This window comes from Haemaphysalis longicornis, unplaced genomic scaffold (genome assembly GCF_048455015.1).
Source record: "Haemaphysalis longicornis isolate Haplotype H1 unplaced genomic scaffold, Haemaphysalis longicornis Haplotype H1 scaffold_1, whole genome shotgun sequence".
NCBI lineage: Eukaryota > Metazoa > Arthropoda > Arachnida > Ixodida > Ixodidae > Haemaphysalis > Haemaphysalis longicornis.
In genome coordinates, this window is record NW_027526203.1 from 349,640,918 (window position 1) to 349,667,350 (window position 26,433).

The 26,433-nt window shown below is 42.9% G+C and overlaps 1 protein-coding gene across 2 annotated transcripts in view; it reads right to left on the reverse strand.

Annotated features, from left to right (window-relative positions):
- The window catches only part of LOC144154176 (protein fantom-like), a gene marked incomplete in the record, with an annotated part of 72,997 nt that overhangs the window by 45,234 nt on the left and 1,330 nt on the right, over positions 1-26,433 (reverse strand). Inside the window, 17 exon segments of one of the 2 annotated variants that reach the window (XM_077685827.1) lie at positions 941-1,009; positions 1,518-1,633; positions 2,561-2,638; positions 2,807-2,860; positions 3,443-3,589; positions 3,669-3,785; positions 5,343-5,449; positions 5,725-5,864; positions 8,267-8,340; positions 8,751-8,897; positions 13,452-13,574; positions 15,827-15,932; positions 16,333-16,416; positions 21,624-21,697; positions 22,328-22,408; positions 23,189-23,286; positions 24,003-24,070. In XM_077685827.1, the coding sequence (XP_077541953.1) occupies positions 941-1,009; positions 1,518-1,633; positions 2,561-2,638; positions 2,807-2,860; positions 3,443-3,589; positions 3,669-3,785; positions 5,343-5,449; positions 5,725-5,864; positions 8,267-8,340; positions 8,751-8,897; positions 13,452-13,574; positions 15,827-15,932; positions 16,333-16,416; positions 21,624-21,697; positions 22,328-22,408; positions 23,189-23,286; positions 24,003-24,070 (1,683 nt within the window). 2 annotated transcript variants of the gene reach the window in all.

Below are 26,433 nucleotides of genomic sequence, written 5' to 3' on the forward strand. Positions count from 1 at the left end.
TCACGGTCATTTCATGCCTAACTTTGAATACAGGTTCTAGTAAGAGCCTGACACATGCCTGACAAGACAAAACGGTGACACCACTCCATAGTAAATGTCTCCAGCCTTCTCCACATGTCAGCGCCTCTGTATCAAGAAATATTTATCATGGTGACGCAAAAATATGAACTTTTACAAATTTGTCATTCTACTCTACATCATGAACACCAAAAGAAGAAATTTTTGCTGAAGAACTACAAAGGCTACCTATCATTTGGCATGAAAAAGCAGTGCCGCAAAATGGTGCATAGGCTCTCTTATTTGCAGGTGTTGACTAGGTCTAATGTACTGCATCAAGATGACAAGTTGAGCGAGTTGGTCCGCATTAACACTGGAAAAAAGCAGCTCACGAAATACTGGGACAAAAAGGGGGACAAACACAGCGCTGCACTCATGCAGCGCCATCGCTGACTCAAAGCCTACACATAAGACTTATCGGAAGACCCCTTTTTTAACCCTTCAGCTGAATAAGCAGAAGCCAAGGCTCTCTGTTGCCTTCCCCTGCCAGCACACATGCATTGCAAGGAAGCCTACCATTGCTCCAAAGGGGCAGCAGGCACACTATGGCAGTGGTAGTAAGAGCTTGAAGTGCAATATAGCTGACACTTAGTTAAAGACTGCCTTTTGCACGTGTTTGTGGTGCAGCATTTATCATAGTTCATATAGGGGGTGTTTCTCTACATCCGAGTTTGTTCAAACAAAATCTCTATATCCGAGTTTGTTAGTTTGTTAAAACAATATTGAACTTAGTATCTTTCTACTGGTACTATTCTAGCTGCGAAATACTTTAAAACTAGTTGTCTCAATATCCAAGGTTTTGGATATCTGTGCATCCCTGAAAATTTCAACACTTGCATTCCCCCCCCCCCCCCCCCCCCCCCCCCTTTTTATGCATACTTACTTTTGAAGATATTGAATGAAGTTTGAGTCTACAGTGACAGCATAGCGAGCAGTGCAGTTGAATTCAGGGCTGAGAACAAACAAAAAGTCAGTACATCCCATTACTGAAGTCAGCAGCAGCACACATTTTAAAAATGTAATATAACTAACGACACAGCTTATTTTAACGAACACATCCTGTCCATTATGAGCAGGTAACGTTATTCAGTGTGTTGCCATATGAAGAATAGGTTTAATTAATAATAAAACTACTCCTCATGGTCAATTCAAGAACCTGTAAGGGCATTAACTAAGACTTGCCATTGAATAAGGACCCGCAAGAACCAACTAGAATGTCATAGGAAGCCCCGCTGGACAAACCTATGCATAACCATGAGGCAAAATAGGACAGAAAACTATGCAAAAACATCACTCTACAAAATAATACCCTCATTCGATTGTTAAAAATGTTGAGGAAGCTTTGGAAGCCTTTTTTAAACTACACTTGCCCCAAAATACAGTTTGGAAGCTAATCCCTACCCCCCCCCCTGTTACTAGGTAAGTATATATACACAGCATTCCACCACCTGGAAACCTACCAGTCCCCAGTGGCAATGGGTGTTGACTGCGGTTGAAAGTCGGAAAATGTCCACGTTGCAAACACAGGGGAACGAGGGTCACTTCGGCATGCATCATTATGGGATACAAAAGTTATCTGGAAAGAGGAGAAGGGGAAAAATGAAGTGTCAGCACCAGCGAAGGGTGGATTAACATATTTCCAAGGCAAGCCGGAACCGCCAAGCCTTCCTGTGCCTTTTACTCAGTCGCCCAGCAACAGCAATAATGCGTGTTCATTTTGTGTACTACGTAGTACTACTGGCTATTACGTCCACCTCAAGCCAACAAAGACTGATACCCCTGTCACACAGCAGATCTAATGACATTTACAGCAAATGTCATTCGCTCTAAATGTCATTGGTTCGGCGCTACACGAAAATACCGAATGACATTTGAGGCGAATGACATTTAGCGGCTAACTGAGGTCCCGGACCTCAGTTAGTGGCCAAATGAGTAGCCTCGACAGCAGTAGCGCGTCCCTAGACAGAAAAAATCAGTAACAAACCAAAGAATACTGCTTCTAAAAACTGTCAGTAAACTGATATTTTCTTTTTTGTATTGTTGTTCTAATAAAGAAAGACCAGCAAGTACTAACAAAAAAAATCTCGTCCCCAGTGCGTGCGCTACCCTAATCCGGATTTTTGCAGACTTGTCTCAGCTTGTGATGTCTACTGATGTCACCTAAATCGGTGGTTTTCTTGTTTTTATTTAAAAAACATTCCTTTGTTACGTTTCTTTCTAAAATATTACATGTGAAAACATTCTAGATGCGCTATAAATGTAATTTTGCGGTTTTGCGAGCTCGCCAATCGTCACCGCTATCACAATCGAATGACATTTGTTCTGCTGTGTAGACCCGCACGGCCGAGCCGAATGTCATTTACAGCTAATGTCATTCAGTTTGAATGACATTAGATTTGCCGTGTGACAGGGGTATAAGCATTCGAGACTTTATGTTCTTCTCAATAGTCAATGGAACAAAAAATTATAATCTGCTGTCCTTTGTAAAAAAATTGACTCTCACCTTGTTGAGATGCAACTCCAAGAAGCTCTGTCCCTTTCGCACTAAGCTAAGGCAGTGCTCATCATCAGCTTCATTTGGCTGTGGAAAACAGAATGCACAAACAGCTTACACTGGGGCACTTACTACTGATGATCTTTTGGATACAACTCATTCACAGTTTGAGCCCTGCTCCTTTTGTTTTAATCATTTAAAAGTGCCATGTGGCATGAGCAAGGCGGTTCTCCAGTTTTCAAAATGTTTACTTACCGCGCAAACTTCTGTAACCTGAACTTGCTTGGAAGCCAGATGCTTTTCCAAAACCTGCAGCATTTATTTCATTCAAGATGTACTGCTAACACATTAAACCAAAAACATGTAAACTGATGTAATGCAGAGAGGTTGCACTTGTTTTACATTTACAGTAAGCTAAAGATGCTATTAGACTACTTAAGGGCTTTATTGGCCAGCCTCCATACAAGAAAAATCACATTATTTGTTGCTTTAAGGGTTTGCCTTGAAAATTTTCTTGCTGCCCTACCCCAAAATTAGCAAAAAAATATACTCCTGCACTTGCCTTCGACCAGGTGGACCTTGCCTTACAAGATGTGTCAGCAATCGCTCTGCCCGAGCAACACCTTGATAAAAATATTCATGGCAAACCACCAAGAGTCACAAAGGATTGTGCCCATCGAAAGCTGGAGGACTAGGCACAAGATGTCTGACCTAGGAACACTGTGTTCATTCCGGAATATGACGTAAAATACAGCACTTTCCACTTAACATAATAAATACCTACAGAAACAAAATTGAGGTGTTTAACCAAGAAAAAAAAAAAAAAGGTGAGCGGGACTGTGAAATTGCACAATTTCTTTACAAAGGCAGGTGATCTTTGAGAGCACGTACCTCAATTTTTTTCGATTTTTCTTCCAGTAAATTCTGAAGTTCTTTGATGTGAATTTTCTCTCTCTCAATGACCTCTTCCTTCAACTTTGCCATCTCTTTGTAGCCATTTTCAACAAGAGTAGCCTGCACCTCCTTGTCAAAGCATTTCTGGACAGCAGAGTACCAAGGCACATTGCCACCATACTGCACTCACATGCACAGCAAAAGCATAAGCCCAAGCACTAACCTTGCGACTGCTAGGATGAGGTTTACTAGGCCCATTTGGAAGCACTGCGCCCTGGTCGTCTGCGACACCTTCAGGATGGACGACCCTTGCCATCGACAGGTTCCTGCGATGCGTCTCCTGGAAAACCACAGGTGTGAACAAAACCAGCTATCAAAGGCCTCACTGTGCAACCAAGAGCAAACACAACGCTCCTTTAAGTGCCCCCAACAACAGCTACAGCACCGCAACAAATGAAAAGCGACACTTGTACATAAAAATAAAGAATACTGTGGGTAACAGGAACTTTGCAGCCAAATGTACAGCTAAAAAGTGATAAATCAGATAACAAGATCCCCACGAGTAGATGCATGAACACACGTCCAAAGAAAATTTTGCTGTCACCACTAACACATGTACTTACTGGCCGCAAAAGGTTATGATGAACAGATGTCAAAATCTAATGTGCTGCTGGAAAATTAGGGATTGACTTTGTTTAGGCATATGATCCTTTGCACGGTGAAGAATCACTACAATGATTAAAAGACCTGTAGGCTGCAAAGCAGAACATTAATTTCTGTGGCTTATCTGTTTAACTGTTGTTGCTGATGGCATGAGGCACAATTTATGAGAACCGTTATGCGTGGTTAAACTGAAAACCTTTGGCCAACAGTGCGAAGGCCAGGGTTCTTGTCATTACAACTGCGGTAATTAAATTATTGGCTTGAATAAGAAACAACATCCACATATCTGAAGTGAAATGGCTCAATGAAGCTTCTCTTTCTGACAACGGGTGTGGTTTCTAGACACTAGCTGGAGTGATGTACTATTTGGTCGATAGGCAGGGTTACACTTGCAGTCAAATGGGCTGGCACTCGCTTTAGCTGTGCGATCGTGTAATGAAAGGTGTGACGATAAACTTTGTAGGAAAAGTCTACGGTGAGCTTCAAGAAAGTTCTTGCATATCTTGGTATTTCAGGTATCAACAGCAACGTGTAAAGCAAGGGACGTACAGCTACGCAAGCAATGCTTGCCACCAATATAAATCTACAAAAATGGAAAGCAAAATTTTACGTTTGATCAGAGAGAGAGAAAAACTTTTATTGCCCAGTCAATCGATAACACAGGTCCAGGTCAGCAAAAAGGTGGAGGGTGATTGACTTGTTTAGGTTAATGCCCATCTGATACACTTTATTCTGTCCATAGTCGCCGAGGAAGCGCAGTGTAAATTTAAAAAAAGCATGCATGTGCAGAACACAGGCGCTGTATGCGTGTTTTATGCTTTCTATGCTTTGATCTTTTTCTGCCTGCATAACTTCTTACTTAGCAGCACAAAACTAAAAATTCATCGTAATGAATCTTCACTTCTCTCCATTTGAAGTAAATATGCTGTACCTGCCATGCATTGAAAACGGCCAGTCAAGGTGGGCAAGGCACAGAACTGTAGCACTACATAATGCAAGCTTGTGTTGAGCATAGCTCGAACCACTTAAAACAAGATGTAAACCCCTCATCACCACTCAGTTTATAACTGGAGAATCAAATGAATATTTCAGTGTGCATCAGGGTTGCTGAGTATTTTTTGGCCGGACCCAATTGATAGCCAGCACATTGTTGCCCCATAAAAAGTACTTATCAATTAACTAGTTAGGCATTCAGAATAGATCATTCTGAGTGTGACTGACAGCTTGAACTTACCTCTTGAAGGTTCTGCAGGTCAATTTGAACACGCTCCAACCTGGCTGTTACCTCTGAATGAGCTTGCTCAAGATTTACATGATCTTCTTGGAGGGTTCTATAAAGCTCTGCAAACAGAACATGCACAGAAATAGTAAATTCTTGGGGTAAGCACAAAAAAAAAAAAATCATACTTTAGAGAAAGAGTGCTTGTAAAGCTAAAATAAAAAGAATTAGTAGTCCTACAATTCGGCTGAAGTGGAAAAATAGATCACAGTACTTATCAGTTCAAAGAGCAATGTGCATATCAAGCTGTTACAAGAACATCACTTACAGGTCAGGTTTTCCAACATTATTCACAAACTTCAGGAAAAGGGCACTGTAGAAAGCTGCATTCACTTACCTATGCGCTCTGCCAGCTCTTTTTCAAGCACCGCTTTCTCATCATTATCAGACTTGATGATTGCTTCTAGCTGTGCAATTTGTGACCGGAGGGCAACCTCTTCGTGTCGCTGGCTTTCATCTGTATCAGTTCCTTCAATGCTGTAAAAAAATGAGCACACCCAATCTTTCGATTAAGGCACTGCAATAAGTGCATCCTTCACAAAAAAGTATGACAGACAAGAACTGATCGCTTATTTAGAAGTAGCTTATGTGCCCTGCAAGTAGTTGGCTGGCAAAAAATGTCTACTGAAAGTGGCAAAAGTGTAGTTTTTGATATAAGATGCAAAAAACACTGAAGTTTTTCTTGCCGTTAAAGCAACGTCTAAACCTAGAAAATCAAAGCAGCAATTTATTTTTTACGATAAAGTATATCCCATTAAAACAGTGTATGCAAGCTGATTCACATTAAAGGGGCCATGCATACGAAATGCAAGTTTGTTTTATTCAGAAGATTTCGTGTTTTGTGGTGCCCCCAGCGCTTGTCCAGAAGCAAACGATGCTTTATTCACTGACAAATTAATAAATTTAAGTTAAAATTTTGATTCCCCAACCAAATAGTGTGTTTTCATGACGTCTGCAATGATGTCATATATGCTGGGGTGGCTTGTTTAACCTTAGTCGACCTAGATGGCACCACCATACCGCGGCCGGCCGTTTTCTGCCTTTGTTTTTGACCGTATTTGTACCTGGCTTGTTTTAGAGGTAGAAAATAATCGTTTCGTGAAGCATGGTGTTCTCTCGACAAATATGGTCCCATAAGGCAACCGTCGCTTAGCCAATCGGCCAGTGTCGTCTAAGACAACCCCAAAGCGCCGCAGTGCTGTGCAGCTAAAACAAGCATAGTACGCGCAGTACCAACAGCAGTACGCATCGGCACTTCTATATTTATGAGTACTTTCGTAACTTCCACTGTTTACCCCACGATTCTTACTGCTACAAAAAGAATGCGCCCTAAATGTAAGCGCAAATAGCTCATTTGGCAAGCTTATAAGCCCTGCTAATTTGCGTTTGCACATATGACATCATAGGTTCTGTTGCGGGAAATGAGTGGGTCGCATGGCCATTCCCTTTTTTCATAATTACGTAGCTTATTTGAGCGAAGTTTACGTTAAAAGTGGGGTCAGTATGATTCTAACAAGGCAATCTTTCGAATGAACCAAACTTGTGTTTTGTCTTGTCTGCATGGCCCCTTTAACCATGATGTTTTGTATCTGTCTCCTACTTATTTTGAGTCAGTATCACAATTTCAAAACTCCATGGTCAGTAAAATTATTAAAGGGACTCCCAAGAGTTAACCAGATTCGCAGATTATAAATACCATATGATTTCAAGTACCTCTTTGTTTATAGTCTTTTGAACTCGCATACTAGAGCAGACGCTTGTAGATTATTTATAGCGTAACCGCTTAATTAAAGTACAGGACCGGCTATAACGCAGGTTTTTGTGACCACCGGTTTGCCTCCAGTAGAACTCAATGCATAAGCATACCGTTTAAAACATGGCTGCCCAAAGCACAATACCGTTCATAGCGCGGTTTTTCGAGAGGTCCACTGATCGAGACCGGCGCAACTGGGGAATCGTTTTAGGGTTGCAAAAAAAGAAATAAAAATTATGGATGCAGCCATCTGACACAGGGCACACTCCCTTCTCTCCTACAGCTTAGACGACAAAAAAAAAAAAAAAAAAAAAAAAAGAGAAAAGAAAAGGCACCGTGTTCTGTTTGCACATGCGTGATAACCACAAGTGCCCTTGGTCATGGGCACACCTCTGAAGATAGCGAAACCCTCCCTCCCCTGTGCGGTAAGTCGCTGCGACTAGAACCTTGAGCAGATAAGCAGCCACCCTTTTCCTTTTGGAACATCTGGAGATAGCTATCAAAGGCACGACGATGGAGGTTTCCACTACCTGTACATTATGCGGCATGCTGCAACCGCCTTCAGTATCATGAACACAAGGCGGGGCGAGAGAGAGAGAGAGAGAGAAAAAAAAAAAGAGGCTTGCGTTCTTATCCTGTTGTCTCCCCGGCATAGCCAGGCTTTTCTTCGCGCTGCAGCGTCGTTTCTTCTAGACTAAAAAAGTTAAAGCCGTGCTTGTGGTTTGTAAGACCATGCAGCAGCATATGATGTGAAAAAAAAAAAAAAAAGACGAAACAAAGATTGTACCTCTGTTTGTAAGAGGTCTTCAGTTGAGCGATGATAAACAAATAACGATTGAAAAGTAGGTTGTGATATGGTTGGACTCTCACTTGTTTTGTTTATACTGCAGTACCGCTTATAGTGAAGATTTTCGCGGCTCCTGCAACATACGTCACAAGCGGTCTACAGCGTACAATCATACATAACACACCAGACTGGGAAGTTTGGGCAGCAATCAAAACAGTTTACAATAGCAAAATAATTGCACAACGACTGTAATACCGAATACTCTGCAATAAAAATTTGGCACAACTTTCAGGTATGAACTTAGCCAGCCCCACAATTATTTAGGCTTGTGATCCTTACCTCGTGAGCAGCTGCTCATTAGCAGTTTTCAAAATGCCGTTTTCTTGCTGGAGGTCGGCAAGTCTTTCCTCAAGCTGGGGGAAAAAAATAAACCCAAGCAGTATTGACAGTGAAGTTATTGATTTTTTGTATTGTAATGATCAACTTGATTTGGCATGTTTCATGCACATTGAGAGCCACTAATCATTTGCTTTAAAAATGCCTTTGCCTTTGCACACTGTTAAGCGATTCACACAATTAGGCGATTTCACACAGTTAAGCGATTAGATGAAACTTGACCCATGTGTGTACAATAAAGGTTGACAGCTTTTTCTATACACATGACCACAGCTCAGTTGCACATGTCACATGAAACGTGCTAAATCTGGATGAGTGAAGGTTAAGACAAAAAAGAAATGATTCCTGCAGTATCCAATAAAATGCAAGGGGAAATTCTCAACCTTGAAAGAAGGGACAGAGTGGACAGCATGCATGGTATGCCCACCTCTGCCAGGGCTTTTTGCATAGCTTCACAGGCAGCCAGTTTTTCCTCCAGGAGAAGGTTTTTTGCTTGCTCTGCCTTCAGCTGAGACGACAGCTGATCTACTTCTCCCAAAAGGCTGCTGTTCGATGCACTCATGTTCTCCATTTTCTGGAAGATAACACATAGCACATTAATGAAGAGTCAGTTACGTTGTTTTATAGACTGTATTCCTTTCAAGTTATCTGCACCTACGGCCCACACATGCAAGCAAGCACAGAGCGACTCAGTACACAACGGGGGCAACCGGGTGCCTGCTTGCTGCCAATGTAAAATTCCTGGAGGCACAAAGACGAATAGATAGCTGTACTTGAAAGAAGTTGGCAGCACATAGGGGCATTTTAAGCGTACATGCAACTGTCTGTTGTGAAGACCATACACGACGGAGAAGGGTGTATACAGAGGTAAAACGCTGGCACTAGGAGAATGGGAAGGGGACACGGTCATGAAACGTACAAGTCAAAACTATATAAATTACGACTGTGCAATCAGCACTCGGGCATAAAAATGCCATGGCAGCTGTTTGTGATGCCAGTGCATACACATAGGCACATAGATTGTCTGACACTGAGTGCAGCCTACACTCCTGAAACTAATGCAGACGGCAATTTGCGTGGCAGAAAAACTGCTTCTTCCCTGCTAACTGATTCCACTACAACGCTAGTGAGTGGACGGGTGGGTGGGCCCAAGCCTCTTTCTTGCTCATTCCCATTGCAACAAGAAAAATGGTGCACCCTGTTGAGAGAGGCAGCCATCTGTATCTGCACCATGACAAATCGAACATCTGCTAAGGTTCCCCAGTGCAGACAAATTCCTCTCATCTGGCCATCAAAATGTTAAAGAAGCACTGTTCTTTTCAGAACTATATAGCCAATGGACTCGCATTCAGGAGTACTGTAACTGAGGCATAGAATTGTGCAGATAAATTAAGGCCAGTTCACTGCAGCACCCAGGTGCCAACTGCCTTGAGAAACCATTCAGTGTCGATGTTTCACCACATTCAATGCACCAAAGTTCAGAGCTATGCAGCACTCTCCCACCACTGCTGTTCATTGCAAGGATTCATGCTACTTCCATCGGCTCACCATCTACACACAGATTGAATTCGAGTCTTGTGGGGACCGGTGTGAGTGACAATTTTTCTTCACACTGCATATGCAGGCAGCAGCTGCTGCTGCTGGCACCAGCCCTCAAGAGGACACTCTCACTCCAAAGAACTACCACCTGCAGACCAGACATGCCATCTCGCAGCCCCACCTACACGGCTCAGCCAGGCAACAGTCAAGCATGGCGTGGAATAGGCAAGTGGGCTGGTTGGCGCACGTTAAAACGTGATGACACAGCATGAACTAACGGGACGTTGCATCCCGTTAGTTCGTGCTGTTTCATCATGTTCGACAAAGCATGGCTCCCTAGGTATCACATCCCTGTACCCAGCAACAGAACTATTAAAGTGTTGCGTGCACATTCAATGCAATCTGGCAAGCAAGCCTTCCCACACATTGAATAAGCAACTCGGCAATACAGCCATTTCCCATTCTACCGAGCAAGAAGGGACTAATAAAATCTCTGTCTCATCAAGAGTTAATCTCAAACCTATGTTTTTGAAGCATCTATAGCATTTAAACAAGACTTTTTTTACATATATCCCAGAATTTGTTTTGATCAATAACAAGGTCCCGTACAATCTGACAATCTCTGATAATCGGATTTTTTTCTGAATATTAAGCCCGAGTGATGAGTCTGCACCAAATTTGTCTCAATAGAAGCCCACTATATTATTTTATACCTAGATGTGCGGGACTGCCTGTGAATAGAAGATAAGGCAACATGTGCTTTTTTTTTGGAAGGGGGGGGGGGGGGGGGGTTACAAAAGGCATCCCTGCCTGCAGCCATCCCTCCTACCTGTGCTACACAGCTGTTTCAAAGACCATCTGAAGACCTTCGAATGAAATGTCTATTGAGTGACGCACTGTCTATGTATATAGCACACTTGTAAGTTAGTAGCCAACATTCAATTAAAAGTTTTTGTGTAGCACAGGTTGCAAGCAATAATATCAGTTCTACTAAAATGAGGTACAAAAACAAGGAAAAAACATTACTAACTACCAATTCTCTTATGTGCTACAACCAGAAAAAAATAAAATGTGCATGAAGTTTCGTCAAGAAACCGTTGTGGCTTCCAGCAGCCCCCCAAAAAATGCATACCTGCATGCAAACACAGCTCACAGGCACCTCACACGTGGAGGCAAGCTTGCATGGTATTTCATTGTGCGAAAGTGCTGTAGCGGCAAATGTGTGGCATAGGGGAACGCCCGAAATTCCATGGTGCATTCACTGAGGTTACCATAACTGAAACAAAATAGGTGCATCACTTAAAATATAAACATGAAAAAAAAAGACATAATAAACTAAACAGGCTAACCAATAAGGTTGAGAGAACAAGGCAGAATGCTCAAACAAAACATAGAAATAACTTTACAATACAAGCAACATGTAATTCCAGCCAATGCTCAAGCCAAGAATGACAACCACAAATTAAACTTGGCGAAAAAAAAAATGTTTTCCACATGAAAACCTCTACATTGTGTGCAAGAACATGACTGAATGGTGCAATGAAAAAAAAATTATGCTCGTTTCGCTGACTGTTAAACGAAACCATGACTAGCACTGCTTTGGGTGCAGCAGCCACGGGAAGCTACAAAGAACAATTCCAAAGAAAGAAATACTCGCAAACTTAGACGAAAAAACTTAATCAATAAAGAAAAATAAAATCTAAACAAATGTTTTAAAGCAAGCCATGCAGTAATAAATGAATGATCGCCTGACTGCTCATAAATATAGAAAATAAAAATGAGCGAATTTTGTTATGCTGAACTGCTGTTAAAATGATAGTGAGAGGGAAAATATAGAGAGCCATTAATGCAGTAACATTGTCAAAAACCCTCAATCGAGCTAAAGATGAGAGTGTACAGCCCACGTTCTGTTTTTTTTTTTTTAGCCAACTCACACCTATTTGGGATCTAGTTTATAACACACAGAAACAGGAAATATCCCAAGCTGAACTACACAGTACAGCCATAAATAAGAGTTGCATCAATTCTATAAATCTCCCAACTAAGCACGTTCCCAGCTTGATGCAATGATAACACAGCAGGGCTGCACCTGGGAGTAAAGACAAATTTACATTACGTTTGTAAAAAGACGGCCATGGTGGTGTGCCATACTAGTGACCTTTTATAAAGGTACAGTAATCCCTCGTTACCTCAAAGTCATAAAATCCGCTGCAAATTTCGAGATCATCAGGGTTTGGAGTTAAGAAATTCTGAAAATTTGTGGCCAGGTCACAGAAATAAAAGCTAGCGCTGGTAACAAAAGCTCCAATGCACAATAAAGGCAAATAATTCACAGGAAAAGCGAACTTTTATTAGTGCAAAAGAAAGAACTGTGTGATGGTCACTGCTTTTGCACTCGCATCTGGTCCAAAAAAAGCGTTCTTGAGCTGCTGAATGCATCGTACAATTGTTGGTTGCCACAACTAAATTCTACCTTGTTGCGAAGCATACTCAGCATGTTTCTTGTTTCTGCCATTGTAGGCACTTCTCCAGGCTCCCTCCCTGTCGTCTGCATGATCAGCTGCGTCTTCCACAACTATCTCAACAATGTAGGCATCTGACAGCATTCCGGTAACTGGGACATCGGCCTCGTACAGTGCGTACTCCGCGTGAATTTGCTGTTCATGACCACGTTCGGCACTTAGTGGGAGCTAAGCATTCGAACGAAGAGCTTATCAGCTGCCTGCGGCGGACTTTGCCTTGTGTCCTCTCTGTAAACATTTCAAAATATCCGCGGTCTTCCAAAAAAACGTTTCGAGATAACGGGGGAGGGGGGAGTACGTAGCCCCTACGAGAGGTAAAGGCACGGCGAGAAAAAGTTTCGACTTGACTGACATTTCGAGATGCCCGAGTTTGAGTTAACAAGGGATTACTGTACATTTTAGGTGGCCAAAAGCCACCCTCTTCATTTTATTTTATGATCACAACAAACGAGGCAATTATGGCCTTTAAGCCAGTACAACCTACACCGTGTAAGTAACAATAACAACAAAAATTAACCCAGGCATTACATTTGTTACACATAACACAGCACAAATGCCAGATGTTTCCTGCAAAATTGGCAACATGATGCTATCCAGTGTCTTGACTAACGAAATGATGAAAACAGGCGAAATGTTTTGGCATTGGTACTATAACTGAATAGACAACTGTAGATTTTGAAATCACTTTTAAATAAAATGAAATCATGCTATATTTTTTGTCAATGGAAACAAATACCATGCATCCATGTGTTTTTAAGACATTTCCCTTTAAAGAGATTTACAACAAGACATCTCACTCCTTTTTACTGCCACTGAATCTGTCCATGCAGCATCAGAGACTCTCCGCACCAGAAAACACCACCTGGACTGGCCAGGAGGGTAATAACAATTTTAAGCATACGTTCAGAAAAACCAGAGCATGATTTTGGAATGACACTCAGTTCAACTGCACTTTCGATGGGCGAGATGAATGCACTCACTGACTGCCTTTTCAGTCGCTAGACATAAATAATTGAAAAAACAGAGACGCAGTTTTTACTGAGATGCTCCTGCCAAAAGTATGTCACCTTGTCAAGGGCTTCCAATTCAGACTTGAAAGTTGCTTCTCGGAGGGCGTAATGTTCTGCATCTCGGCGTAAACGAAGCAAATCCACATTGCCCTGGATGTAACGCACTTGGCCATGATTCACCTGGGAATGGATTTGGCCCCAATAGTAAGGCATTGATTCGTGACAGAAAACCCGAAACCTATGGTTGCAGAAGGGGTAACACAATGTACGACAGGAGCCTCGCTCATTACAAATTAAAAGCACCTCCAAGATCATTCCCGTAACCCAAGTGAATATTCCTCAAATTTCACTCTGAAGCTTCCCTCTATAAGATGCGAGTCATGTGATTTCTCTCAGCCATTATTCCCTGCTAGTGAAATGAAATGTTTGGCTCACAACTATGACTCTAGGCATGCGCATGCTGGTTATAGCTACCATCACAATGCATATGCCAGAGCTGCAAGATGTGGTTATGCTAATCCAGCAGATGTCTACTGCAGGAAATGACCCCCACCCAGTCCTAACCAGTCCATTCAGTCCATTCTTTGCCCCCAAATCTTTTTGTTTCATTCCAGCACTATTCTGCAAAAAACAGTGGGATGGTACAGAGGAAACACAGAAAGCATTGTGATGTGTAATCGCAGTGTTTTTCATATGCAGTTCTGAAATTAATCAATACCAACTGGTCCAACTTTGTGTTCTAACTTCTGATTTATTCTATCTCATTTTTTCGTGTGGTGTTTTACCTCCCTCTGCTTCTTATCTCGTTCTTTGACAGTTACACTTGTGTTGCCAACCAGTTGTCTGTCCTTTTGGTTTATATGTCCTGTCCAACTGCACACCTTTCTGTTAATTTGGGCCAGGATTTTTATTCTCTAATCCATGATGCACTATTTCTATCATTACAAATGGCAGCTGATCTAATCTTTCTTTCAAGATGCTTTGAAAGACTCAAAGTTTCTGCCCTATAAGTGAACCAATACGCATTGACTATATACTTTTGTGTTCAGTAACAGAGGTAAGCTACTCTTTATTAAACAGCCCTACCTGAATACACCCAACCCCATGCCAAAACTTCCCTTCATTTCTTTGTGGACTTGGTTTCCATCCATGATTTGCCCACAGTAAGCTTTTACCTGCACGTGTACTCCCTTGAGACATGCACTGCTTTTGACTGGGTCAAAAAACACTTTCTTGGGAGCTTGGTAATACATTACCCCTAACGCTACTAAAATAATTTATAAGGGAAAACTTCAATACTTTTTTTCCTGATAAAAATATATAATCAGTTTTTACCCTTCATAAAATACACATGGAAGAGGGTAAAATATGACCAACTCATACATATTAGTGCTCAAATATTCTTATGAACTGCTTACTAAGAGTTAAAAAAAAGTAATAAACTGGGAGCACCGGCCAAAACTGTGGCATGTAAATTTCAGCAGTTCACCCTGACGTGCGACAACCTCTCTGAAAACACTCAGGTATCTTGTACCCCTTCCAGCTATGCAACTACAAACGCCAAGTGTAATTTGCATGCGCACCAAATTCTTGCTGCAGGAATTACACAAAATAATTAATATATTCATTTTTTCAGAAGGTGCCCCAAAAGGGTATTAGCAAACACCCCCTAAATACGTAAATATTTTTGCAAGACATCGGCGGATTCACCTATCAATACAATGTTGCCAGTGATTCAGTTTCTGAGATATCCTTTGTCATTTTGTACCCTCCCCCCCTCCCCTAGTCCAGCTCCCTGCACACAAAGCACGACACCCGAAAGGAAACAATCCAATAATAGAAGCATTACAAAACCAAACTGTAGAACAGACTAACTCCTAGAGAGCATACAACAGACACACCATAGCACTTCTCATTATAAGCAACAAGTTCTCTGTTAGGAAAGACATTAGGCAGAAGTATTTGATTACATTCAAGGCTCTAAGCAGCACAAATCTACATGCACTTCTAATATAAACTTGGTGTACTTAAATAGAAGTATGTTCAAATATATTTTTCCTTTGTTTAACAAATAAACCCCAATTTACAATCCCAACGAATACTCACACTTCATTGAAGCATCAAATCTGGTTCATAATTACAAGGTGCCAGAGGCTCACTTCAGTTCAGTGAGCTTTCACTCGAGCAAACTTCTTGAGGTCTTTTAAAGTTTGGTCAAGTGAAGTATTGCGTAGAAGTGCATGAAAGCTAAAGACAAAGTTAGTAAAAGTTTTTTTCCACATTTTAGGCAAATATCTGGCAATCTGAGGCTACTTTTTTCTTATTACATCAAAAAGCAAACGCTGTATCATGCACGTAATGGGACTTAGAGCTGTGCACTTTGTGGTTCGAAAACGATCCATCGACATGGTTGGCCCCTTTCAGTGACTTGCCTGCTCCTTGAGCTCGGACAGCTCGGTCTGAAGCTCTGCTTCTCGGAACCGAGCCTGCTCAACCACGTCTGCCAGCTGTGCCTGTTGGGATTCCACCAGCGCTTCACTGCACAGGCATAGTGGGAGGGGGGGAGGGGGGGGGGGGAGAAAATTTAGCTGCATTGCTCTGAGAAGAGCCTTGAGCATTCCCTGGAATATTCAGCCTGCTGTGTAGCTGTTTCCTGCATGAAGCGCAATAATTTCCCTCCAGGTATTTGAAGCCTGGAGGTAATTCAACTTGTTCCCATTCATCATCATCATCATTATTATCATCAGCAGCAGCCTCGGTGTGTCTGTTAGTGCCTCATTTTTCCAGACCGAGAGTGCTGCTCAGAAGCCTTAGAAGCATTCACTTTTGTCTGTGAAAGTATTTGAACAGCACAGGCCATCGTGCGCAACACAGCAGTGTTTGTGGGCACTTGGAAGGGAGTACTTTGGTCCTCAGCCTGATGAATGATGATACTCACAGTTTTTCGATTTCCTCCTTTGCTTCTTTGACAAGAGTAAGAACATATGGAGATGCATGGAGCAGTTCTGAAGTCACCGCCTTCCTGCAAATTTTTAGAAAAAGAAAACATTCAGAAAGAAGCAAATATTTAATCCAGTACTGGTACGAAATTTCAAAGCTGAAATAACTAAGTAAAAAGCTTTTTTTTGCATAGGGAGATATCTCCCAGGAAGTTTCAACGATAACCGGTCAGTGTAAAATATTGGCACGAACCATGTATTGTTTATTTATTGTTTGTTTTTACTGCCGGGCCAAGCCCGGCTGTGTTATCTGCGTTCCACGCTAAGCGCGGCTTCCATTCTGTATTTTTATGCCGCACGGGCTATCACATTCAGATAAGCAGACTGTTTCGCCCTAACGTCGCCAGCCCAGAATAATCTTCTGTGATCTACAATGTTCTGGATGTGAATCGACGGTTCCAGAAACACTTGCGCCGAAAGATAAAAGCCTGCAGAGCAGACGCCGCGGCATTCGAATCGCCGGAGCTCGCCTGCATGCGTCACTTTGTTGACCGCCGCTTCACCGCCTCTGTATACTTTGAGTTGTTAGGGGAGCACAAGTTCGCTCCAATAAACGTGCTTTTTCCTTCAAGACGACTGCCTCATCTTTGGCTCCGTGACAATATCTTAAATCAATTTTAATCTTTTCACCCACAAGACAGCTCAGAATGGATACTTTTCCGACATTGGCATCAGCCTCGCTCCAAACTGCTGACGACGGCTCCCGTAACATAGTCAAGGCGCTGGCTGCTGTTTACACTTGCTGCTCTGCCTTGCGTATCCCGTCATAGTTTTGGGACTGGCGCCATGCTGCCCGGGCGCGTGCAAGGCAAACAGTTACAAGAGTGCCGCCCTGTCATGGCGGCTGCCTCGGTGGTCGTTTTGTCGAAACCAAAACTGACTAAATAATAGAATCGGTAAATAATTATTTACGCTGACCTCGACCATGTAATGTGCCATTCTGATTACTGCGCTGGAGGGCACCCATAGCAGAGGAAAACAAATGAAACATGAACATTACGTGTCAGTACTCCTTTACATTACATTTAAAGTACAAAACACAAGCTTGATTCATTCGAAAGATTGCCTCGTTAGATTCATATTGACACCACTTTTAACGAAAACTTTGCCCAAATAAGCTCTATGATTAGTAAAAATGGGAATGGCCATGTGACTCACTAGCTCATTTTCAACACTAGAACCTATGACGTAGTATGCACAGCTATGTGATTGGGTGAGGCCGGCGAAAGTAACCGCAAGTTAGGCAGGGCTTGCATAACAAGCTACCATAGGCGTGCGCACAGGGGGGGCAGGGGGGGGCGGCCGCCCCCCCTAATCATCTCAAGGGGGGCGCCAAATTTGCCCCATACCTTGCCGATGTAACACATGAAAATAAAAGTTTCTGCTCATAAATATTTTGTGTGTGTTACAATTCCATCGTATTGAAATCAAAATTTTATAACTATCCCTCTTTGCACTGCGTTTGGACCGTTAGGCCTTCAGTGGGAAGAGGTCTGGAGTTGCTGTGGGGGGGGGGCGCCGTGATAAGACTTTGCCCCCCCAAATCGAGAACTCTGCGCACGCCTATGCAAGCTACTTTCGCTTAAGTGTAATTCCTATTCATTTTATAACAGTAAGAATTGCAGGGTAAACAATTGAAGTTACGAAAGTACACGAAAACATAGAAGTACCAGTGCGTACTGCTGTTGGTACTGCGCGCACTATGCTTGTTTTAGCTGCACAGCCCTGCGGCGCGCTTTGGGGTTGTCTCGCACAACACTCGCCGACTGGCGTAAGTCTTTTGTGCCCGTTTGTTGAGCATACTCCATGTTAGAGCACTGCACGGGCCGGAATTTCTAGGCCCGGCCCAACCCGGCCCGGTAGAGACACGGCCCGGGCCCGGCTCGGGCCCGACAAGTTTTTAAAACGGGAGCCCGAGCCCGGCCCGAGCCCGACAAATTTTTAAAATGTGAGCCCGAGCCCGGCCCGAGCCCGACAAAAATTTAAAATATCAGCCCGAGCCCGACCCGAGTCCGGTAGAATTTAAATGAAATAAGTCCGTGCCCGCCAGACTTTCTAAGTATCAGCCCGAGTCCAAAAGGCTATAAACATGAGCCCGAAAACGTTTTCTGTTTTTAACCTAAAAGCGTAAGCATAAAGGGACTACATAAAGCAATGAATGGGAAATACTGTGATCACAGTAATATAATTAGGATTTTGTTAGTGTTGACTCAACAGAGTAAGTTTACGTACATTTACTGCTGGAATATTTGACAGCATTTTGCTTTTACTATCTGTTGCTAAAGGAACTCGGAGATTGCGCCACGGGTTCAATTCGGGTCCATACACGAACGCGCCTGAAATTTGAGCAGATGACGTGTCCGCTGTAATGACTTCATTTCTGTTTTTCCATTCAGTGATGAAGGCAGCATTATTTTGTCTTCGTTTGTTTTCTTTTCTGTCTTGAATCATGGTTTTAAAACTTTTTATCCGAAACATTGGCTCTGCTTCGAAAATTGGTTTCCGAAACTATGCACGGTTGTGACTACCGCCCATACGAAAACATGTGGGCGTCCGGCGTTTCTACTTTCGGCAAGAGAATGGAGATGTGCGGACCTTGAAGGCAGCAGCTGATGGCAACAAATCTTGTCTGCCTTGCCTCGGCATTTTTGGGTGACAGCTTGCTTTCCGAAGTGGAGGAACCGCTTCATTAGGGTTTGGTTTCGCCCTCCACGGACCCGTAGCATCCAGACGACGCTGCGGCCACGCATGTGCGCTGTGACTGACCCATTTATTTTGTTCGACGACGACTTCGAGCCAGCCCGCCACCACCGGGGGGGTTCTGGCAACCGTTCGAGACAAAGCGACGACGCAGGCCGCACGACCCTTCGTGGAACTTCTGTGAGGCGGACCCCGGCGACGGAATCTTTACAGCTCCCAGCCTCAGGGGATGTGTTTGTGTTGTTTTGTGAATGACTACTTCTCCCCGCGTCTCCTCTCTCGTGCCTATTCCACCAACCCCCATCCTGTACACAGCAGTGTATTCGACCTGTGCACTCAAAATAAAGAGCTGTACTCCCATTCTTCAGTCTCCCGCTTCTCGTGGAGGCCCAGGCGCTTGGAATGCAGGGCCACGCGTCGTGACCGAGGAGCCGCTTGCTACCACGGAGGTGGCAACAGTAGACAGTGCGAAGTCTATGCCGCCTTTGTTCTGTTTGTTTTATTTCAAAAAGCATGTTGTACTGTGTGTCTGGAGTGCCCTCGTCTGGCCTGCTCTCTCCCACTATGCTGCCCAGACTGCCTGTTTTATAATTGATGTGAAGGCTTTCTGAGCGGAATCGTCTATTTATCATGTTTTTTAACGGCGCCATAGTGACATTGCACTTCGCTTTTTTTTTCTTTTCACTTAACCTCAAATATCAATGGGAAAACTTCTTGCTATCAACAATTTAGAATTAGCGTCACACCACTGCCGTGCCTCAGGCACTGCTCGGACCGGCTAGGGCCGGCAAGGCCCGAAACATTTTTCTTTCAAGCCCGAGCCCGGCCCGGGCCCGAGAAAATGTGTGCTACCCGGCCCGAGCCCGGCCCGCGGGCCGGGCCGGGCTCGGGCTTTCGGGCCGGCCCGGGCCCGTGCAGTGCACTACTCCATGTTTCACAAAATGATTACTACCTACCGTAACAAAAACAAGCCAGGTGCAAACACAATCATTAACAAAGCAAAGGTGGGCAGCGGTCTTACGCAATATGGTGGCAACATCTAGGAGGACTGACGGTAAACAAGGTGTTCCGGAGTCCACTGCAGACTAAACACCGCACTAATGTTCGCTTGAAGACCTGTCGTAGCTACATCATCGCAGACGTCACGAAACACACGATTTGGCGGGAGAATCAAAATTTTAACTTAAATTGATTAGGTAACTTCTCTGTGAATAAAGCATCGTTTGCTGCCGGAAAAGCGCTGGGGGCACTATAAAACACCAAATCTTTCAAATGAAATGAACTTGTATTTTGTCTGCATGGCCCCTTTAACCCATTTCAGGTAAACACCTCCAAAATGGTCAATGACACATGTGTACATCATCACTGGTATGTTCAAAACACGTGCCTTTTTCGATCATTTCTCTCGCTTGGCATGCGCTGCCACACTGCGGAAATACGCGCAGTTTGCTCTTTTCTTTTTTTATGCTCTACTACAGTGGTTTGCCGGCTATCGCGTGCGCATCATATCATGCCTGGGTGAGCAGCGGCTGGTTTCTGCTTCGTCCTCCGGGCGATTCCCGCTTCTTGCGTCCGCGAAACTGATGCGCTTCTTGTGCTTCTCTTGCGTCTTGCGCCCGCGAAACTTTCTTAGAATTTTTTTTATGTTTCTCATGAATCAACCACGTGTGTATAACAACACAAACGATTTTTTTGTCACTGTATGATCACCCTAAACAAATTATGACAATTTTTTCTCAAAATAGATTCATACGACGAATTTATATTAGCAATAAAAAAATCGACCCTGGGAGGTCGCATTTGGCAAAAAAATTTGACCCTCAAGGGGTTAAACATATTCTGAACCCCTTAACAAAATGCACCTTGCTACCAAGTGATTGCTTGCCCAGTTATTTCAAATTGAACAAAGTTGTATTTTGTCCTTATGGCCCTTTTAAATTGAACTTGAGCTGACATTTCACTAACTGGACAGCTCTACCTTTTCACCAGACGGTAATCCCGAGTACACAGTGTTACGAGTGAGCCCGTCGCTGGGCTTCGTCTCATCACTCCTCGGCTGTGCGGCAAAGCCTCCACTACGTGCGCCTTTCAAACAAGCCCCACCGTGTCGGTGGCTCATGTTTTCACGTCTCGACAAAGCCCGGGTCAGACACTTCGTTCAAACTTCCAGGGTTGCCGGCCAGGTGAGGCACGTCTCAATGCGCTTCAAGGACACAAGGGGCTTCAAGGCCCCGCGGATTCTGGACTTCTTCACGGCTGCAACAGCGGCTGGCCGCTCGCATCACACCACGCTACCACACGTATATCGGAAGCGACGGAGCTCGGCTCAGGTCGGCCTTTCCCGGTCGCAACAATAGGTACAACACAACTCCGTACAAAGCTAACTGACACCAAAAATACACAATAAAAGTTAACCTGCCACATGTGCAATAAAAAGCAGTGTAAACATGCATTGTTTTATTTTTTTTTTTCATGAAAAAAGAAACATGCATCGAGGTTAACATTATAAACCAGGTGGGACTTCACTTACTTTTGTAGAGAAGCTGCAGCCCTTGCTGATGTATTCGTAAATGCCTGGGGTTTTTGAACAGGACGGCGTAGACCCTGTTTAAAATAGAACAAAAAATCAGTTTGATCACACGCACAAAAACTCAGAAGGACTAAAGTGAACAAACAAAAACAGATCATCCTAAATGCTGCACTTGTACATACATCAATAGACAAGCACTAATGTTTATTCTTTAGTAATGTATTATTTTAAATGATGTGTGATTTTAGCCTCACTTATGAATAACAACGCTGGTGAACAAATTCCTAGAACTCGTGCAAACTTCACTGTTTAGAGCCAATGATTTGAAAGTCAAAGCACCTGGAATTGCATTACATGACTCTACGACGCGAGCACTAAAAACTGCAAAATGCCACCCACAGGAAAAGTAACCCTGAAACAATTAAAACCACCTGGGATTTGTCCACATATCTGTCTACTGTGGTAGACTGGAACTTTTGCATTGCATGCCCCTCTAACTGAAGCCATTGCAACGAGTTGGTAGCTTTCAGCTGACCACGCGAAACCTCAGCCAATAAATAATGTTGAAGAAATGCAGCAGTCATGATTTCTTACAATGCATGCATTACTTTGAATTTCAGTGTACTTGGTCACTCCCAAGAAATGTCACTCTAAAAAGCTCACATACAAGGCACAAAGATGCCCCAAGGACTCAAGTGACTTACAGAGTTGACTCTAGACTGTACTTTGTTGTATGGCCCTTGAAGTTGGGAAGCTGTAGAGATCAGCTGCCTGCTGACCTGAAGCTGAAATGCAGTGATAAAACATTACAGGCGAATACAGCATATCTTTACTACCTCACTTAAGGTTATCACTAAAATGATTTTGATATAGTTCAGTTTAACTATAAAGCAGCAATACCATGCATCAACTGTCTTTGCAGCGCAACATTGTTTTAAAGGTTACCGGCAAAAATATGTTCGTAAAGCATTCCACATTCCTCCAAACTAAATTTCAACAATCTGATAGTGCAGCAGCTGTTGAATGGCCCGCACACCACCAATTTTTGCCCGGAATCAGAGAACATCAGTGGTGTGACCCAGTCAAAGCTGGTCCATCTTGTGAACTTCGCAGAGCAGTATCATGGCCAGGTATACAGCTGTAAAGCATTCAGTTCCAATTTGAATAATGTGCTATGTGCATTTTTTGGGCTAATTAATTAGTAGACAGCCTCTTTGAAGCATTTAAACATTTCCTGCTGAAAATGCTATAAGCCTATCATTTGCCCAACACATTCCAACAATTAAAATTAAGGTACTGTTGAAGCAAGTAATTTCAGATGAAGCTTAATAATAGCCCTTCCTGTTTCACTTCAATAAAACAACAAAAAATTACTTTTGTACGCTAGCACTAAAAAAACATTAACTGCAACTGTCTTGACGTGGTGCCAGGCAGCAATTTACACAAACCCGCACAAAAAAGAAATGACCGCAAAAAAAAAAATTGACATGTGAATTATAATTAAGAAGAAATCTGAGCAAGGGTAGCAAGGTAAGACCCTATGTCAGCATTTTTTTTTCCCTCACCTTGCCCTTCAGCTGCATGTTTTGCTTCTCAAGAGCTCTAACTTTGTCATCCAAGTCTTCCACCTTTTGCTCCATTTCAACCATGTGACGCCTGGGCCCTAGTAAAACAGAACAAAAAAAAATGTGTTGAAACTGTTCATTTGCTTCAGTGGCGCGTTGTTCCTAAAAGGGCAGAGTAGCTTGAAAAGGAAAGCATGCTACCATAAAAGTAGACAGACCAAAGTTTTATCTCCTTTAACTGAAACTTTTTTCACATTATCTCAGAAAATTATCTATATTGCATAAGCAAAGTATGTTGTATCTCTCAGATGTTTCAAGTTGGGGCATCTGAAGTGATGGTGGCTAAACATTGGCAGCAAACGAGTTTGCACTGAATTAACAAGTCTTGCGACACAGTTCTCGCCCCAGGTTCAGGAGTATCTAAAATTTTACGCAGCTCAACTCATTCCCACACTGTTGTGTTAGTAGTGACCAAGCAACGTCACTGCAGCACAGTTGCACGGCTCCAACGAATGCCTCTCAAGCATGTCAATGAGGAATTGTGTCAGGTTCATTTTGTCATTATATTGATTGGTTATCCCTAGTTCAACCAACAACAAATTAGTTAGAAAGTTCGGGCATCCCAAAGAGAAAAATACAGTGCTTATTTAACCTCTTTAAGGAAGTCCGTGAATAACAGTTCACAGATTCATCAGGAAAAAGAAAAAAAAAAAAAAACATTATGAACACACAATAGCCCATTTTCATTTAAGCATTTTTTAGAAGATAAAGGCAGCATTAAAAACTGCAATTTTATACAGTGAAATGAACTCACCCAACTCACTAGGTGTTGCACCTTGTTTGATCTTTTCATTGATAACCCTTGACAGTCGAGTAGCGAGCCTTAAAGAAAGTTATAAAGGATGAATAAGCCATTGCCTGAACTTAACTGACAAGTGTAACCATACAGAAAATTTCAGCCTACTGTACTGAAATACGTGTGCCGCATTTTTTTCTTAATGTCAATAGTAAAACATTGGTTCCAATTTTAAAGACTTAGCTTTAACCAAAAACAACAAAATGGTGAGCTTGCTGCACAGGCTTTCAAATCACCTAAGAGCACGTGTGTAGAACAAGATTTTACACTTTTTTACTTTTACTTAGATTTTACTTTTAAAAGATTTTACTTTTTTTCCCTCCGGAGACATATTCATGATGATGATGATGGTTAGAGTTTTTTGGCGCAAGGCCAGCTGGGGCAAAGAGCGCCAAACAAAAGTATCTAAAATAAAATAGTGGCTACTAAAGCCAAAACAACAATAAAATCAATTAACGGCAATGGTGATGGCTGGTGTATAGGGCCAGATTTGATTATGCGTGATAGGAAATGAGGTTTAAAAAATTCACATCTGACAAGTAATCAAACACACGTTTAACGGAAAACATGGCATCATCACCCAGAAACAGAGATGGATGTAGGGGAATATGTTGTCTGTAGAGTTCTCTGAAGTGTTTGTGTCGTGTTGTGTGAAGTGCCCTGCATGTGATTAGTATGTGCACTACGGATAGGGCCTCTCCGCACCTGCTGCACTGGGGTCTAGAAGATCCCGTCAGCAGATACGAGTGCGTCGCATGGGTGTGCCCTATCCGCAGCCTACCCAAGGCGACTTCCGTGTGTCTGTTGTGTGAGTCAGCTGTGTACCGTCCCAAGTGTGGCTTTATTACATGTAGTTTGTTGTCTGTCTGTTCGTCCCAGTGTGTTTGCCATGTTCTGCGCAGGTGTTGTCTTATGTGTGGCTTGAGGTCTGTGTAGGGTATCATTGTAATGTCGACAGTGTTCCTGAGTGCAGCAGCAGCGGCCCTCTCGTCTGCCAACTCGTTCCCAGCGTGTCCTGGGACCCAGCAGAGGAGCAGCTGATGCTTATGTGCATACACAGACATGATAGTGTTAAATACAAGATTAACTATGTGGTTTTTGGGGGGTGTATGCGATGACAGTGCGCGAACAACACTCAAGGAATCTGTGTAAATGATAGACTTCGGAATTTGATTTTCAAGTATGTGTCGTACAATCAGTAATCCGGAGACATATTCAGTTGCCCAGCATCCTCTGATGCATTCTCCAGAATTGCGCACTCAGAGATGTATAAATATAGTCTTTTCAGGCAAAGAAAAAGTGGCAAAAAGTTTCAGACAGCAACTTCTGTGACAGGACAGCCCTCCAGTGCTCGAGATGCTACTACGACAGTTCTCCATGTTTGCCATGTGTCTATGTCTCAAACCCTGCCCTTCGCTCACGTGAGGGGTCAAATGAAAAGCGAATGTCGCTCAGTGGGGCGTGATTCTCTTCCTTACGGTGCTCGTTACGCTAGTGTAGAGTGGAGACAAACACTGCTGTCACTAATTGGGAATGGATCCTAATCCCATTCCTAGCAGGTTGACACCTACCCAAAGAACATCCCTTCTCTTCCAATGAAACCTCGAGTAATGCATCCAGCAGTGCATATATTCACGTTACTCATAAGATTACAATGGCCTGCCTAATTGTGTGTTGTATGTTTTCTTTAGCATGAAACTAGGTAAAAACACCCTTTTTGTGCAATTCTACACTCCGCTGATCTGGCTGGTTTGGCTACGGATCAATGGTTTCATAAAAATGCACCACATGTCTTTGCAACTTGCGAAAATATGATTGAAGTTATCTTGCATCACAGCAGAACCGCCATAGATGTTTTTAAAATGTTTTTAATGCAATTATAAAAAATTGTAGGAAATAGACTGTTCTGTATGTTTGAAGCTTTTACTATTATACACACAGGTGAAAAAAAAAAACATTATTTTGAGTATTACTTGGCAGACACCCCATAAAGAGCACCAACAAAAAGCCATTCAGACAGGCTTGACGGGGTCTATGCCCCCTAATTTGAGAGTACATCTTTCAGAAAGTAGAATCACTTTTGTCAGCTGATACGTGTAATACATATATGTAGTATATATGCATACACGTATGATACACATCTCAACCGGAGCCACGTGTCGACAAGTATTTTTGGCACCAGGCTTCAGCACTGTTGGCACCGCTCTGAGGCAAACTGCTTGTTCAAAGTTTTGTTTCCTGTTTGCTCACCATCTTCCAAGCTTCACCGTTCTCTCTCTCTCTCTCTCGAAACAAGGCCCAAAACTTTGGACAAGGTCTCAGTCCGGTGCCACCATTTTGACATGAAAGCTTGCCTTCGTCCGAGAAGTCTTCTTGTCGAGACATTGCC